Source organism: Hemiscyllium ocellatum, chromosome 3 (assembly GCF_020745735.1).
Source record: "Hemiscyllium ocellatum isolate sHemOce1 chromosome 3, sHemOce1.pat.X.cur, whole genome shotgun sequence".
Taxonomy (NCBI): domain Eukaryota; kingdom Metazoa; phylum Chordata; class Chondrichthyes; order Orectolobiformes; family Hemiscylliidae; genus Hemiscyllium; species Hemiscyllium ocellatum.
Window position 1 is genome coordinate 70,991,925 of NC_083403.1, and position 18,035 is coordinate 71,009,959.

General features: G+C 37.4%; 1 protein-coding gene across 2 annotated transcripts in view; it reads left to right on the forward strand.

The window, feature by feature from the left end:
- Positions 1-18,035, forward strand: part of LOC132832748 (synaptotagmin-like protein 1) — a 190,648-nt gene that overhangs the window by 94,435 nt on the left and 78,178 nt on the right. For both annotated transcript variants that reach the window (XM_060850877.1, XM_060850884.1), the window contains exon 7: positions 2,005-3,369. In XM_060850877.1, the coding sequence (XP_060706860.1) occupies positions 2,005-3,369 (1,365 nt within the window). The remainder of the gene's footprint in view (positions 1-2,004; positions 3,370-18,035) is intronic.

Consider the following 18,035-nt stretch of genomic DNA (forward strand, 5'->3'; position numbering starts at 1 on the left):
TATTTGGAGAGATGACCAGAATCAATTTTAAGTAACTTATTATAAGACTGTATAAGCATTGGGAAATTAAAAAAAAAGATTGCACTCTTCAAATGGGTCATCAAATGTGACATCAATCATTCCAAGAAATAGATCATAAAATCTTCAGCACTGGAACATTTTCCCCATGGAAGGGGATGGCAAAATAAAGTTGATTAGATGTCATTACTGACTGAAAGTTCTGATCATTGGAAATTCAAAGAAAGGCTTCAGAAGGATTACGATATAAGACTTGCTAATGGTCATAAAGACAGATGCTCCATCTCCACGTTGACTACATTTACAGGATGAAAGGGTATTTGTGTTGGAGATTTACAAATGATATTTGCAAAACCTTCAAAATATCTTAGTTTTTGATATGGAAAGGGAGGTTTGAAGGTTTACTGAACTAACTGGGCACGATGAGAGATGTTCAAAATGTTTTGTAGTGATATGTTGTAGTTAGTAACGTCAGAGTTGATAAAGAAATGAATCAATGATATTATGGGAGAAAATGTGTCCAGTAAAATGGATTATAGAAGGCCGCAGTTACTGGAAATGAAGGCAGGTGATATTACTACATTAGAAATATTGCTAATTATGCGATAATTGGATCTACACTTGTATGGCAGATAGATCTAAAATTGCACATCTTACAATGCCAAAAAAAAGCTAAAAGGATTCAAGGTAGAAAAAAGAGCTAGATTCAATTTATTCTGGTGCACTCAAATTAATGAAAGAGGTCATGTGTTATGAACTGCTGAATAATTTCAGTCAGTCAGATGATGAATGAAAAATACACATGGTGCCCTTATATTTTAAAAAAATAATTAAAATCACATCCTGGAAACTATAGGGCAGTGAATTTCAACTCTTGTGGTGGAAAAGTTAATAAAAACATGATTAGCAATGATCATCTAAAATGTACAGGGCTGACAAGAAATAATAAACACAGCTTCAGAATGTTAAACCTAATCAAGCATTTGAAGAAGCAACTAAAATGTCAGATTGAGGAAACAAAGAATGCACCAATAACTCAAATTCCCTAAACAAAGGGATCTGCTGAAGGGCATTGTGCAAGAAATTCCAAATTTTTTAAGTGTGAATGGAAAGGATGAGTGACCATTTAAAAATATCAGGTATAGTTTCAGCCTCGTGGAAATCAGATGGGTGAGCAAGGAAAAGAAGAGTCGAAAGAATTGCGATGTCACCATATTTTTAATGATTTCAGGATATTGCAAAATGCTTTATAAATGATTAAGAACTTTTGAAATCCAGTATTTCTTCGAATGTAAGAAAAGTAGCAGTTTAGTTTAGTCACACGCAGTCAAAATCACAATGAAATAAATGACCTGTTGTTTGTTAAGAAATGAATAAGGGTCGGGCCACTCAGTGAGATCCCCCTACTCTTCTTCGAACATGTCACAAATATATTTTACCTTCATCCAGATTCGACCTTTGTTCAATGCCTCATTCTGAAAGAGGGTACTATAAACAGCAAAGAATTTCCTCAGTACAGCACTGGACTGTCAATCTTGGTGATAGATTCAAGACTCTAGAGTAGAGCTTGAGCTGAGTCAACAGTGCTACCAATTGAGCCATTTCTGACACCTAGTTAACTTAAGCTCAAATTTCCTGAACATAATTAGCTAGTAAAAAGTAAAAAACAAAAAAACCATAATTGTACGGTTTGCAATTGCTAAGAATTTCCATTATAATTAAATCTTGAAATGGTTTCTTGTAAATGTCTCAAGAATTTACTGTTTATTCCTGATTCAGTCTTGACCTATTTATTACATTAACATGACAGATTTGGCTGTTACTATTGGTTAACTCCTTTCAGACTTTGTTAGTTCTTTTTTGGCTTAAATTGAAATATATTCAGAAGATTTTTCTCAATCAATATGTTTGTAACAGATCCATATTACCTATAGAATACTGTGATCACTGACCTCTTCTTACACAGTTTTAATTCATTTTTCACAGAAGACAACATTAAACCATATATGAAAGGGAGGAATGAAGATCATGAAAATATGTCTACAACCTTGAGCAATGAGGTTCCTCTTTCTAACACCAACTCATCTATTACAGCAATTGATGTACCAGTATCTGAAACAAATCCATATTCTGGTTATACTTTCAGTCAACCATCATACTCAACTAAACAAGAAGAATTCTGGACTCCAGAAGGCAACCTTAATCTGCAAAGTCCCAGAAAAAAGCTCACTGCTCTAGACAGACTGACAAATGAAAGTGACCAAATTGGGTTTTCTCCAGTAGACACTGAAGCAACTGGATGGTCAGATCCTTCTGAACAAAGTGTAAAGCATAGTCCTAGCACTGGGTTTGACAGCTATGGGTCAGAGGTACCTTACAACAATGCAGACATTATACAAGCACCTGCAGAAAGCAGTGACCATACAAAAGGATCATCTGTGTCAATTGGAGAAATACCATTCAGTTCAGAGGACGACTATGATGCACAAGATAGTACTGAGAGGCAGAAGAACCCATTTTCAAGGAATTCATCAAAATTACTATCAGAAATTCTGCAGGGTGTTAAAAAGCCACAAAAAGGCATCACCAAAAGTGAAATAAATTCAGACACAGTGGCTGAGCAAAATCTGATAAATGCAAATGTTGTGAGCAAATCTCCTGACATGGATGGTCTGTTTACTTCAAGATCTTCAAATTTAAAGCCAATTGCAACTAACACAAAGATCAATGAATCAAAGGGGAAACATCAAGAGAAAGATAATATCATTGACCAAAATTCTGAATCAGATAAACCAATAGGTTTAATGAACAACAGATCTAGTCAAATCAAGAAGCCAGGCGAATATAGCAATGAAGCACCAAATCTAACATTGGGAAGAGGAGAAACTGAACATTCAAAGAGAAAAGGCATTTTAAAACGCAGTCCAAGTAGTAGCTCCACCGAGTCAGAAAACCTTTCCAAGTGGACCCCAATTCGGTCCACAGAGGATGCGGATCCATTGCCAGAGCAGGCTGAGGATTCTGATGGCACTTCAAAGATGGAGACAGGTGGCAAGCAAGTGAGGTTCTCTGCTAAAATGAAGAAGGAACCACTGACAAATATAACAGAAGGACATAAAATTGACGAATCTCGTAACTCTTCATCGATAATGAAAGAAGACAATTCCATGCCATGGCGAGAAGACAGTAATTCCAGCGTTTACTCCTCATTGTCTCCGACTCCAGTTCAAAAATATGAAAATGAACCAGATGTTGATCAGTTTTTGTCTGACAAAGGAACAACTGAGGAGGAATATTTACCATCACAAAAATGGAGAGATGATTCAGAGGCACAGCAGAAAAGCTATCAAGGTATGCTTGTTATCTGAATGTCCAGTTAAGACATTTAAGGTACTTTTCTTGAACTGATAAAAGTGCTTTTCCTTACTCACACTGATAATTTATGTTTTTGTTCCCCTGCCAATTGAAAGCAACTGTTCAGTACATCTCAAATGACAAACAGTGACTTTAATAAAACTTGGGAAAGGAATGGAGAGGAGAGAAGTTGTTGGATGAGAATAGAGGGAAGGAAGCATAGAAATAATGGATAGAAGAGATAGAGGACAGAAATGGATGCAAATGGATGAAAAATGACACCAGGGAGGAAGATGAAGGATAGGAAATAGGTAGGTGAGAGGATTAATGGGGTAGGGAGCAGGACTGGTGGCAGGGAAAGGACAAATATTTTGTGAACAACTTTAACTCTGTCAGAGGTCCAATTGAAAATACTTAAATAACAATGATATAGCAGCTAGACAGCTGCTTGTGAAGAATCACAGGAGTGAAAAGCAATAGAGGCAGAGAGCAGTACACTGGCTGGGGAAAGTCTGTATTCACTACAATGGAACTGTTGATCCTCAATCTAAATAACTCCATTAGATGTGTTCATGTTTCTGCTGTCAACTATTCTGAGGGCCAGTATAAATTAATAGGTCTGTGTATATCCCTTAAATAAAAAGAGAAGCCCGATAGGAAGTTCTGTCTTTTTTTTGATTCATTCATGGGATAAGGGCTTCACTGCCAGTCAGCATTGAGTGCTCATCTCTAAGTGTCCATTGGACAGTTAAGAGTCACCCATACTGTTAAGGTCTGGAGTCACTTGTAAGCCAGACCAGGTAAGGACAGCAGTTTACTTCCCTAAAGGACATTAGTGAACCTCTTAACCTTCAGATACCAGTGGTTTATATCTAGTGAGTGGGAGGCCTCAAAGGTTTTCCCTGTTTAAGTGGAGCAGTACCTTAGTAACTTTTCAAAGCATAAATGATGGACCTATTCTAAGGCATTCTGAGTTTCAGTGTCTAATCGTTTGATCATGCCAAAGAGTCATTGTACACTTTCTCCTGACCCAGCCTCAAGAACTTATTGTGAAAATATGGAAATGATCAGATAATTGTTCCAATTAGAACTATTAGTCACCAAAAGATGATGTAAAATCTTGTCTGTGATTTTTCAAGACGTATCTTGAAATATTGAACCTGTTTTAATTTGGAATTACAGAGACGCACAGGATAGGTTGATTGGCCATCTGAAATTGCCCATTGTGTCCAGGGGTATGCAGGCTGGATGGATAAGCCATGGGAAATGCAAGGGTACACGGATAAGGTAGGGGAGTGGATCTGAATAGGATGCTCTTCAAAGGATCAGTGTGGACTCGATGGGCCAAATATCCTGATTCCATACTGTAGGAGTTCTGTGATTCTAGTGTGAGCATCTCTTTTTAAAGCTTAAGATAAAAATAGTTTGTGAATTCAGATTGCTGTTGAATAATTTTCAAAAAACTATTTTTGAGAAAAGAGAATTGAACTGGAACTATATTTTTAGAAATATTCTAGAACTAGAACTAGAATAATTATTTCTCTGTGGGAATCAGGTTCCATTGGATTTGATCAATTTTCCAAACATACCCTGTTATTGCTCTCACTTAGAATTATTTAAAAAAAGTATGATGAACATTTTTTCTGCAAAATGTGGGCTAAAGAGTAGCAGATGGAGTTTAATTCAGATCCATGCGAGATGTTGCATTTTGGCAAGACAAACCCAGGGCAGGATTTATACAGTTAATGGTAGGGCCCTAGGGAGTGTTGCTGACCAAAGAGACCCAGGGGCGTAGGTTCATTGTTTCTTGAAAGTGGAATCACAGGTAAGCAGTGTGGTGAAGAAGGCTTTTGGCATGTTTTCCTTCATTAGTCAATGCATTGGGTATATGAGTAGTGTTGGCATGTTGTGTCTATGCAGGACGTTGGTTAGGCCACTTTTGGAAGAATGGATTCAGGTCTGGTCTCCCTGCTATAGGAATGATGTTAAATTTGAGAGGATTCAGAAAAGATTTATAAGGATGTTGCCAGGATTGGAGTGTTTGAGCTGCAGGGAGTGGCTGAAGAGGCCGGGGCTTTATTCCCTGAAGCATTAGAGACTGAGGGGTGACCTTATAGAGGTTTATAAAATCACGAGGAGCAAGAATTGGGTAAATAGGTTTTTTTTCCCAGGGTAAGGGAATCCAAGACTGGATGGAATAGGTTTAAGGTAGAGGAGAAAGGTATGTAAGGGACATAAGGGGAAACATTTTCACACAGAGTGCATGTATGAAATGATCTGCCAGAGGAGGTGTTGGAGGTGGATACAGCTATGAATTTAAAAGGTATCTGGACGGGTCCACGAATAGGAAGGGTTTAGAGGAATCTGGACCAAACGCTGGCAAATCAGACTATCAGTTTCGGATATCTGATTGGCATGGATGAGTTGGACCAAAGGACCTGTCTTTGTGCTTTATAACTCAATGACTCTAAGTCAGTTATAAATGCCTTTTATTGAGAATATCTGCTCACTTTTGCAGTGTTCTCTGATGTTTGAAGCTTTTTTTTTGCATTCTTTGCTGTCTGCTTCAATTTCCATCAATAAATTGGCATCTAGAAGTAGAACCTGCCAGAAAGGGAGGAGCTTTGACCCTGTGGCCCATAACAATCAGAGACGTGTCTAGATATTTGAACAGTTGGTGATACCCAAAGGTCAGCCAAAACTCAAATCATTTTGCACAGTATATGAAGCTTTGGAGCTAAAAACCACAGGTCAAGTGAAAAGCTATCAAACTGAAGCTGTAGTTTGAGTCCAACAAGCAATCCAGTTCAAATGAGATTTTGCAGCCAAATGTGTGAAGTAGAACTGCATAAAAATCAAACCACTGAATCCCTGAAACATTCCTGCTTGTTAGAGGTGCATTTCTGTAGCCAGTGGAGTAATTTCTCCAACAATGACCCTACATTTTCTCAGGTGACAGTGCATAGACATTTTGCATTGCTCATTTAGTTTCCCAATACTGTATAAAATAAAATGTTGAATCTAAATTTTTTTCCCGTGGATGATGTGCATGGAGGTGAAAAACCAGCAAAGGTGATCAAAAGTACTATTTAAAACATTGCTGCCTGTACGTTTTACTGGATTGTGCCCAGTATCACACACAAGCACACATCCTGCTGAATTATTCAGAGTATAGGAACAAGATCAGGCAGTGTATAGGTATGTCTGTTGGACTTCAGCAGGGAGAAGCTAGGAAATGCCTGCAGTACCAGCCGGCCGAAGTTGGGTGTCATGTTCCACCAAACCTAGAAGAATTATCTGGATGCATGAAAAGTTCTATTGTACAGTGGGTTATTTCTAAACATCCCAACAACTCTTAGTGGCCTCCTCATCATCAAGAGTCTACATCTTGACCCTAATTTGGATCCCATGTGGTCCCACTTCCCCTGCAACTGAATGGTTTCTGGTGAATCCATCTCCCCACCACCATCCCTACTGTGTATTGGCTCTTGATTGTGCTCCATGATCATGTTGGGAAGATCTGCCTCTCTCTTCTGAGATCATTAAACTTAGGAAACAAGTAAAAACTCTACCTCAACAAGATCAACACAATTTAAATTATCTGGATTGAACATGCTACTGGTCTGGTCATATCTGCTGCATTAGCAGCAAGAGTTAACCACAGCAGTCAAATGAAAATCAGACCCAACTTCCTTCCTTACATGACATTTTAAAAACATAAATCTTAATTTATTAAATTAAAGAACTCCAGTGTGTTGGGAGGGTTAATTGCTAACTCCTGTGTGTCCTTATCCACAAGTATACAAATCCTCTGACTGGAAGTAATTGGTATCTTAAACTGACGTCCGTAAAAAAAATTAATAGGAAATACTGTTCTTTAACTTAAGGAAAATTAAGTTATATGAATATAATCCATCAGTTGAGACTATAAAAAATGTTTGTTATAGGGATTTTTTGTGGTATTTCTTAGTTATTTCTGAACTACTTTTAAACTATATAATGTTTCATGTTACAAAATGATATTGAACAATGATAAAACAATTATCATATGAGCTAGGTAATCACATCAGAGTTTAGAGGTAAAGTATGAATTCCTGCTTGATTTGGGAATGTTGATAATTTGGCAGAAATTTTGAATCAGGCAGTAAATGAGACTCTGGGATATCTTGCTCAGTCCTGGCATGTTGTTAGTGGATCATATTTATTGCCTGAAAATGCATCTGTAGGCCAGCTGAATTATGATTGTTTTTTTTTCTGGTTCTTAATATAATATTAGAGTTTTGCTTTCAAACAATAAAAGTTTACTTGCGGCATCACTGATATCTCATTGCATCCCCCAGTATCTCTCATTTAATCATACAACACATAATCAGAAATTTCATTCACTCTCAGAGCCACAGACTTGATGTATCTGTCCATCAGCACTACTTCACGTTGGCTCAGAACTGTTCTGCCCCTCAATTCCACTTCATCTACCAGCTGATTTAACAGGCTAACAAAAAACAATTTCTTTCCCTCTCGGGCATCAAGGAGTGCAAGATGCAACAACTTATCGATACTCACATTCTTTTGGAACCTTCTTCTCTTCCCCTTCCATCTGACTCCATTCCCTCTCCTCACCCCAGTCCCCATTGAGTTTTTACTATTCTAGATGTGCGTTTGATCACTGAACTGGAAGGTTTGGTTTCAGATGCTTTGTCACTACACTAGGTAACATCGTCAGTGAGCCTCCAGTGAAGCACGGTTATTATGTCCCGCTTTTTATGTGGTGATGTCATTTCCGGTTCTTTTTCTCCGAAAATGGTCCATATCGACCTGTTTATTGATAGAGTTTTGGTTGTAATGCTATGTTTCTATGAATTCTCGTGCATATCTTTGTTTGGCTTGTCCTAGGATGGATGTGTTTTCCCAGTCAAAGTGGTTCCTTCCTCGTCTGTAGGTAAGGATACCAGTGATAGTCGGTCATGTCTTTTTGCGGCTAGTTGATGTTCATGTATCCTGGTGGCTAGTTTTCTGCCTGTTTGTCCAATGTAGTGTTTGTTAATGTTCTTGCAAGGTATTTTGTAAATGACATTTGTTTTACTTGTTGTTCATATACGGTTTTTAAGCTCATTAGCTACTGTTTAAGTGTGTAGGTGGGTTTGTGGACTACCATGATGCCAAAAGGTCTGAGTAGTCTGGCAGTCATTTCAGAGTTGTTTTTGATGTAGGGTAAAGTGGCTAGGGTTTCTGGGCATGTTTTGTCTGCTTGTTTGGGTTTATTGCTGAGAAGTCAGTGGATTGTGTTTATTGGAAATGGGAAATGACATCACCAAAGTAGCAAAGAAACCTAAACACATAAATAGAAAGTGGGACATAACACTAACAGTTTACCAGAGGCTCACTGATAAAGCTACCTAGTATGGCAATGAAATATCTAAAACTGAACCTTCCATCTCAATGAGCAAACTCACATTCAGAACCTCAACCTGAGGTAAAAATATTTTCAAAACTCATTTAGTATTTTTTATATTTTATTCTCTGATGCTGAACGTTCTGTCCTCACAAGGGTCTTGGTTTTAAGACCCCACCTTAAAGAATTTCAGGCATGACGTAATGTTGAATGTTTCTTCCATGGCCTCCAAGCCCAGTTTTTTAGATGAGAGTCCTCTTCCCGTGCCACAAGTGCCTTCACCCATCTCTAACACTGTCCCTCCACCTGGACCCTTCCCTCTGGCCTTATATGCATACTCGACCTATTCATTGAGAACTATCAATGCGAACATTGGTCACCTCAATTTCTCTGCCCTTTAGCCATTTAAACTTATCTCCCCCTGAACTGACTGTACTCCATGCTCTCAAATCCAGTGCTGATTTTTTTCATTATTATTGCACTTATCCTTAAATCTGTTTATCGCTAAATATGAAGTGAATACACATTGAAAACCTAGTTACCTTTCACTCCAGAGTTGGTTATCTAAATTGGTTGAGCAAATGGTTTATGATGTAAAGGATGCTGACGGTGTTGGTTCAATTCCTATACCAATCTGAGGTTACCATGAAGGACTCTCTTTCTCAACCTCTCCTGAGGTATGCTGACCATCAGGTCAAACCACCACCAGTTGGTCTTTCCCTAATGAGAGAGTGGCCTATGATTCGGTAGGACTGTAGCATACTTTAACAATTACCCCTCATACGACAAGAAAACTAGCCAGTTTTCATCAGTTCACTAACTGCTTTGGAATTACTGTCTAGGAATTCTCAGTAGCACATCCTCTGGAGGAATATAGAATTACTTACAGTATTGCCAGAATTGCCGACAGTGCTAAAAATGAATATACAAAACTAGGCTTTATTCTTTCATTGATATTGAGGGAAGGAATCACTGATAGTTTTCCAAGTTGCGCTTTTCAGAAAAGAATGGAAGAATTGCATTTACACAGCACTTTCACAACCAGCAATCACCTCAATTTACTTGACTACTTTTAAGTGGTCACTGTTGTAATGTAGAAATCATTGCAGCAAAACCTTTCTCTGTAGATTTTCCCAGCAATATGGTAATAGCCAGAAAATACTTATTTTTATTGTAGATTGCCATGTTACTCTGCACACGTGGAAACTTTGAGATTGATGTTAGCTTCAGTGGAGTATTGATGGCTGCAGAGTAACTTTGTTGTCAATAAGTCAAAATTCTAGCCTATATCTGAGCTGCAAAGCTTGAGAAGGTTAGCTGGATAGGGCGAAGTTACATTTGGAAGCAGTTATGGAGTCTAGTGTTATGCCTCAATCAGCCTCTCAGGGTGCTGTTAGGAGACATGCTTGTGACATCATCACAGTGTAATATACAACCTGAAGATTTGAAGTTCTCATACATCCCATCTTACCTCAGGTCACTTGAAACATGACACTCTATTGGAAGCAAAAACTAATACCTTATATTCACCCTGGGCACGTATATGCTGAAGGAATGTCATGTTTGTACATAATAAACAGCTGTAATAAATACATCAGTTTCTTCAATGCCACAATATCCACTCATGGTTTCTTACATTATGAGAGATTGCATCAGTATTGCTGCATCAAGTACGAACATCCTATTGGTGGCAAACCTCACACCAAGAGTCACTCCAGGAGCTCAGATTGAAATCACAGTGTTCATTTATGCAATTCTGGAGTTTTATTTTGTTAAAGTTTTAGGATTTATAAGGTTCCTCTTTCTATCAGCTAGTACAATTGTAAAGCATACACAATTTCCTAAGACAGCCTAGTCTCAGATTTTTATTACTTTAATTCATTGCTAATTCCCAACTAAATGCACTCACCAGTCAATCATCTTTTTTTCCCTCATCCACGTCCCCAGCTGCTCATAAACATATACCTCCGAGTAAGCTCATTACCTCTGACATTTTTGCTGAAATAGTTTATGAAGCTAAGAAGCTGTCATGAGAAGCAGAGGTGTAAATCCTAATTCTGTCACCCAATAAGCAAAATGTGCTCAACCTGAATATTCTCAACTAAGCTTTACTCTTTAATTGATATTAGGTGAAGGAATCACGAATAGTTTTCCAAGTGGCACTTTTCAGAAAAGAATGGAAGAGGTGAAATTAAACAACACTTTTCACAAACAGAAAATATCTCAAATCACTTCACTGCCAATGAGTACTTTTAAGTGTAGTCACTGTTGCAATGCAGAAATTACCTCAGCCAAAATCTCTCAGTAAATGTGTCCAGCAATATGGTAACAGGCGGATTTTGTTTGTCATGTTGATTGAGGGATAAATGTTGGCCAGGAACCAGGAATAATTCTTCAGCTCTTCTTTAAAATAATGTTGTGGGATTTTTCACATTCACTCAAACAGGGAGACAAGGCTGTGGTTTAATATATCATCTGAAAGATGGTATGTCCAACAGTGCAGAAGTTTCTCAGTGTTCAAGGCTGGCTTTGCAAAGGCAAATTTGGCTTGCATTCAGAATTTTTTTGTGTTTCTTATCAGGTCTATTAACACAAATGTCAACTTGACCAATGTGCTTTAGATTTATATATGTCAAGTTATTGAAAATAAACAAAGTCTTCAGTCTTAATTAAAGTAATAAGATAAGGTCATGAAGATTGCATTGCCAAAACTGTTAAAATTCTTGGTTTACTACCTTATCCTCAATTAGAGTTTGAGTGGTGACCTTAAAGAATTTTGTAAAATTATGAGGGGTATAGATAGGGTTAACAGGAGATATCTTTTCCTTAGAATGGGGAATTTCAAGTCTGGGAATATATTTTTAGGGTGGGCGGAGAGAGTTTAAAAAAGATGTGAGGGGCAAATTCTTTACACAGAAGGTGGTTTGCATGTGGAATAAACTTCCTGAGGAAGTTGTGGATGTGGGCACAGTTACAACATTTAAAAGACATTTAGCTAAGTACATGAAGAGGAAAGATTTGAAGGGATATGGATCCGGAGCAGGCAGGTGGGACTAGTTTAGTTTGGAATTGTGTTTAACATGCACTGATTGAACCAAAGGGCCTGTTTCTGTGCTGTATGACTCTGACTATGACTCAATGAGTATTGAAATATTAAAATGATTAAAGTAAACTTAAAATATAGTTGGAAATCACAAAATTTGATAAACTGAATGAGAGTTGCATTGATTTTATTTGTGTATTATGTGAGAAGAGTTAGTGAAATTATCTCTTCTAATGACAGGTATATCAAAACACTATGAGTATGAACAATATTAGTCGTTAAATTTAATGCAGCGAGGGGATTGGCAAGATTGTGATTTTTTTTAAAAGGTTGGAAATTATTGACAATTTTAAATATGGTAAATTCAATTGCTACGTCACATGTTGATTACTTTCTAAAGGGCATAGATTTTTAAAAATATAATATTTACATAAATAAGGAAGCAATTGTACAATAACGTCTCGCCATTTAACTTATGGATGGTAAAAATTACAGAGCGAACAGATATGCTCTGCTGTACCCCTCTATTTAATTAGAGTATTAACGAGTATCGAGGAGGTTTGTAGCTCAGGTTCAGGTTCTGGATGTAGATTTGCTCACTGAGCTGAAAGGTTCATTTTCAAATGTTTCATCACCATACTAAGTGACATTAGTTTTGCTTTTCTTTATAGGGTCTTTCAAGTTCATTTGCTGCTGTTTTAGTGTATTGGTGGGTTCTTGGAAATGACTGCCAGACTAGTGAGACCTCTTGGCATCATGGTAACCCACAAACCCACCTACACACTTAAGCAGCAACAAATGAACAGACAACAAGCAAAACTATTGTAACTTACAAAATACCTTGTAAGAACTGTAACAAACACTACATTGGACAAACAGGCAGAAAACTAGCCACTAGGATACATGAACATCAAGTAGCCACAAAAAGATGTGGCCCCCTCTCACTAGTATCCTTACATACAGATGAAGAAGGATACCACTTCAACTGGGACAACATGTCATCTTAGGACGAGTCAAACAGAGACATGTAAGAGAATTCCTAGGAGCATGACATTCCAACCAGAACTCTATTAACAAACACATCGACTTGGATCCCATTGACCACTCCCTGAGAAAAAGAACAGAAAATGACATCACCACGGGAAATGACATCACCCAACCCAAGGAAACCTAAACACATCAATAGAATGTGGGCCATGCCACCAGTGCTTCATCCAGAGGCTCACTGATGATGTTATCTAGTATGGCGATGAAATGTCTGAAAATAAATAGAGTATTATTACCTGCAGTCAGGTTTACACAACATATTTTCAAGCCTTTACAATCCTATTCATACCATGTAAGAGCATTTAAAAATTGATGAATTGATTTTCTCATTCATGATTTTTTCTACTTGCAAATATAATCTACAGCCTTAGCAAGGGTTTGGTTATTTCATTACATTCAGTTCCCTGTCTGCTCAGCTTAGTAATATTCAGGAAACAGTAACAATGTTATCTCAGTGGGAAACCAGAGATCATGGTCTAGATTTTCATGCCTCTGTCTGTGTCAGGAGCTGGCCTCAATCTAAAAATAATGCATGAGAATGCAATTTTGAGATTCATTCTTTTTTGATTTGTGGTTTAGCTATGAACTCACACACAGCAATCTTACTTTTGCCTACTTTATTGTGGGGCAGACATTGTAGACCCCAGAAACTTTGATGGATTTTGGCTGGTTTTTGCAGAAGATAAAATTAATGGCTCCTCGTTTTTGGCAGGTAAATATACAGGTACATTTCCCTAAGATTTTGCTAATCTCACTTATTATTTTTTAAATTTTTATATATATTATATATACTACACACACACATGTAAGTTTACTGCAGTGATTAATGATCGGATTTTGTTCTTTTCCAAAGTAAGCTAAGTTGACCAGCATAATTTCAGGTGGTTGCATGCATTATAGTACTTTATGCAGTGGATAGAATACCCTTCTAGATTCTGCATCCTGGGGAATCTAAATTTAATGTCTCATTTTCAATGATGCTTCAATCTGGAGACTGATTTTTAAATTCTGAGATCAGTTGAGTCTTCAAAACATTCTCTTCCAGTACTCTCAAATCTTGAGCCCTATCATCCCATTGAGAAGACCTCAAAAAGATCAGAAGATAATCAAAATGTGGAAATCTTCATTTAAAAATTATTTCATAGAAACACAACTCTCTCAGCAACTCTATTCACTATCACTCAAGCAGGGCCAATAAATCTTTCATTGAAAAATGCATCAATATCCTTGACACCTCCTAAGCTTCTCTGAATAAACACATTAGCACTGAAAATAATTTTGATAAAAGATAAATGTATTACAAGCTCACTTGGCTGTGACAGGACAAGCTGCAGACAGTGTCTGTCCATACGCAGATGATGTCACCATGGGTGTGCACTGCCAAGGGGTCAGGAAGGTGAGGCACTGACTGGTCCGCAAGTGGGAGTAGGACAAGGCCAGGAGTGAGAGATGATGAGTGAGTGGGTGGGTGTGGGATGCTTATATTGGGAGGTAGTGGGTGGAAAAAAATCTGCATGAGGAGCATGAAGAAACAAGGTCACCAATCACTGACAGTAATCCCTCTCTCTGGTCATTAATTGGCAAACTAGGGGAAATCCATGTGAATGACTGTTTTCACTGCACCATCTGCCATTCCCCATTTAAGCATTATAGTGGAATCCCAAGGTCTGCAAAAAAGTTTTAGATGAGGGACAACATCCTCTAACTTAGCGCTGAGATGATGCTACTGTTTTGGATCCACATCATCTTTGATGCCTGTTGAATTATTTAATTTACTAATGCCTTATGATTGTGGGTTGATGTGGACAGGTTGAAAAATGGGGCTTTCTTTGCTTCCATGATGAAAATTCGATGTCATGTCCTGCTCATTACCAAGCCAAGTAACCTCTGCAGCATTGCCTACTGCCTTGTCCCCTCTACTGTTACAGCACCTCTTACATGTCATGCTTATCTTCAGACTAACTACATTTGACATGCTTTCTGATGCTCTCTCATTCCTCCCACTGCAAATGTCACCATGTCTAAACTATGTTTGACGAAAAGCTATATGATGCAGTCCATACGCTCTTGCATACACCAAGATTTAACATTTAGTATGACCTGAGCCACACTACTGAACATTTGATCATTCAGTCTGTATATTTTTTCGATCATTTATACTGATAACTGTAAAGCAAAAGGTTTATTTTTAATCTTATCTGTGAAGTTATTCCAGTTTTAAAAGGGTGACAAAAATTTAACATGCTCTTGGTCACCTTTGTTTAAAATAGTAGAATGAACAGATAGAAATAAAACATGACCTTGGAAAACTATGGCCTATTTAGATTGGATCTTCATGCAGTATTTCTTGTGTCATTGATTTTGGTACAACTGACACAATTGAGCTAGTGGCAAATACAGAACAAATAGTTTACCTGTCAAAACTGCTAAGGATTGGAGATTTATTTAATAAAAGCTGAATACTCTGAGAAAAGGGTGAGAGGTTTTATTAACATTTATACTCAGTATAACTCTGTGAAATTACAGCATTTCATTTATCTCTTTAGACTTACGTATGTATGCTGTGCCTGCAGGACAGAAGCACTATACCTGTCAAAATGGCAATATTTAACAAAAAGATATAGAGGACAAAAATGGTCCTTCAGAAATTCAGTATGTCTCTGTATATCAGTCAGAAAGCTTAGGTGGCAACAAACTATTTTGTCCTATCATAAGAAACTTGCTTATTTTTACAGTGACCATTCAGTCATCCAAGATTTTAAGAGCAATAGGTTAAGCTGATGCAGCTTGAAGATCTCTCTACCTTGTGTCATTGAAACATGGTGCTGTTGAGAACTTGTTATTTTATTAACATAGATTGCATTGTGTACAAAGTCAAAAATTTTGTAAATACATTAATAATTTAATTCATTATCTTGCAAATAATTCAAATCATGTAATATCTAATCATCCTGATATTGCTGTCTAGTTTTGATGCACATTATAGAAATGTAGACATAATATAGAAAATACAGAAATAATGAATAAGACCTTATTTCATACGAGGAAAATACTGCTTATGCCTCTTCAATAATAGATATGTAAAGCATCAATATTAGCAGCTACATATGATGTTTCAGAATTTTTCATTTGTCACCCTTGTCTTAGTTTTGCTGGGAGGGGAGTTTCCTCAGAATTGTCTCACCACTATATTTTAATTGGAAATGAGACAGAACTCTGGTTTGGGCACACAGAGCATTTTGTACATTATTTGAGTATTATAAACATTCATGCGCTCCGGGTTAGGTTTTCGCCACAGAGACAGGAAACATGGGTTGGATTCGCTTTGGGATCAGAAGCCTATTTCTGGTGGAAAATGTAATTAAGATTTTCATATGAGGAAGCCCTTTTTTGATATGAGCATGGATTTATTGTCCATCTACTGCCAGTGGGAGTGGGAGAGAGACTGGTCAGATCAAGCGTGGGACATCTTTAAGATGTCAAACATCAGCCATCACTGGGACTGTTGTATCCCAAGGAAGAAATCTGATGAATGTTCCAAAGCATTCCAGTGTAGTGGGAGTGCTGGAGGTCTGATTCAAAGGGCAGGACTGCCCTGCCTTCAGTGATGCTGCCATGGTTCTAATTTTGGAGGCCATGATGGAGAGGTGGAAATCTTCTTCCTAGATGGTTGATGAAGGTGGTTGCTCTGCAGTAGGGCACCTCTCTGTACAGCATATACTCCCTTTATCTCTACACAATTTCTACCCCTCCTAGAGTTGTCAAGTAACCAGAGGCTGGGAACTGTATTAAACACAGCACCTCAGTGAGGTGGCATCATGGAGAAGGGTGGGTCAGTTGCGAGTGGAGTGTTTGGCTCTCTTTGAGAACCCCTGCCTCATAGAGTCATACAGCATGGAAACAGATCCTTCAGTCCAATCAGTCCATGCCAAACATAGTCCTCTAAACCCATATCCCTTTAAATCTTTCCTATTCATAAATCTATCCAAATTTCTTTCAAATGTTATGCAGTAATTGTACCCACATCCACCACTTCCTCAGGAAGTTCATTCCACATACAAACTGCTATCTGTGTAAAACATTTGCCCACATGTCTTTTTTAAATCTCTCTACTCCTACCTTAAAAAGTGTGCCCCCTAGTCTTGAAATCCCTGATCCTAGGGAAAAGACAACTACTGTTAACTCTACCTATATCTCTCATTATTTTATAAACTTCTATTCCTGGTTTCACAATTAGGCACTGAGTTCCTTTTGAGGACAAGGGATGTTTATCAATTTTCTGTTGTGATCATTTTCAAACTGATATAGTGACACTAAGAGATCAGGTAGTTAATGCAAATCTTAAGGCCAGAAAATAGGACATAGTTGTGAAATGCAAAGATACATGAGTTATAGGAATAAAAATTAAGAGAAAAATATAAAAGTTCAAAAGTTTGAAAAATAATCTAACCTTAAATCTAAATATTATAAACAACTTAGTATTTTTTCACAATGTAGAAATTTGTAATACAATCTACTGGAGATGAAGACACTGTGCAGTTTTTAAAAAAGACTTCTGATCTGACAGCACCATTCAAGCTCCATTAGAAAAGATTCCATTTTGCAGTACTCTGATTTCTCTTGCTGATGGAATGGAAATGCCAATTACACCTTTTCTATTGGTAAAGCATTCCATCATACTCCGAATATAATACTTGTTCTCAATGTAAATTTGAACAGGGTAATTGTCATGTCAGATATTTTGTATTAAAAACAAACTGAAGTGATGAAACTTGACCTTTTATCTTGAGGAAATTACACCTAATCTCTACACATTTTTCTTCATCGTTACTCATTGTTATAATCGCACTCATCTGTTGAGTAATGTGCAAATTCGATTATTTGATTGTTGCTCTGAAATTAAATAATTCAGAGGTAGATGTGTGACCCACAAGTAAAGTGAGAAACTAGATACAGCTCCGACTTCTCATGAGTTAGGTTCAGGATCAGGATCAGGTTTAATAAAATTTTCAGGAAGAATTACTTTATTCAAATGACGTCAACAGGGTTAATGATGACATCTTTCTAAACAAAGAACATGGTGACATATAAATTGATAACATCTGATGATTTTAATACATCAAATGGAAAAATATATTTCACAAGTTTATGTGGCACTCTGTTTCCCATTCATAATGGTTT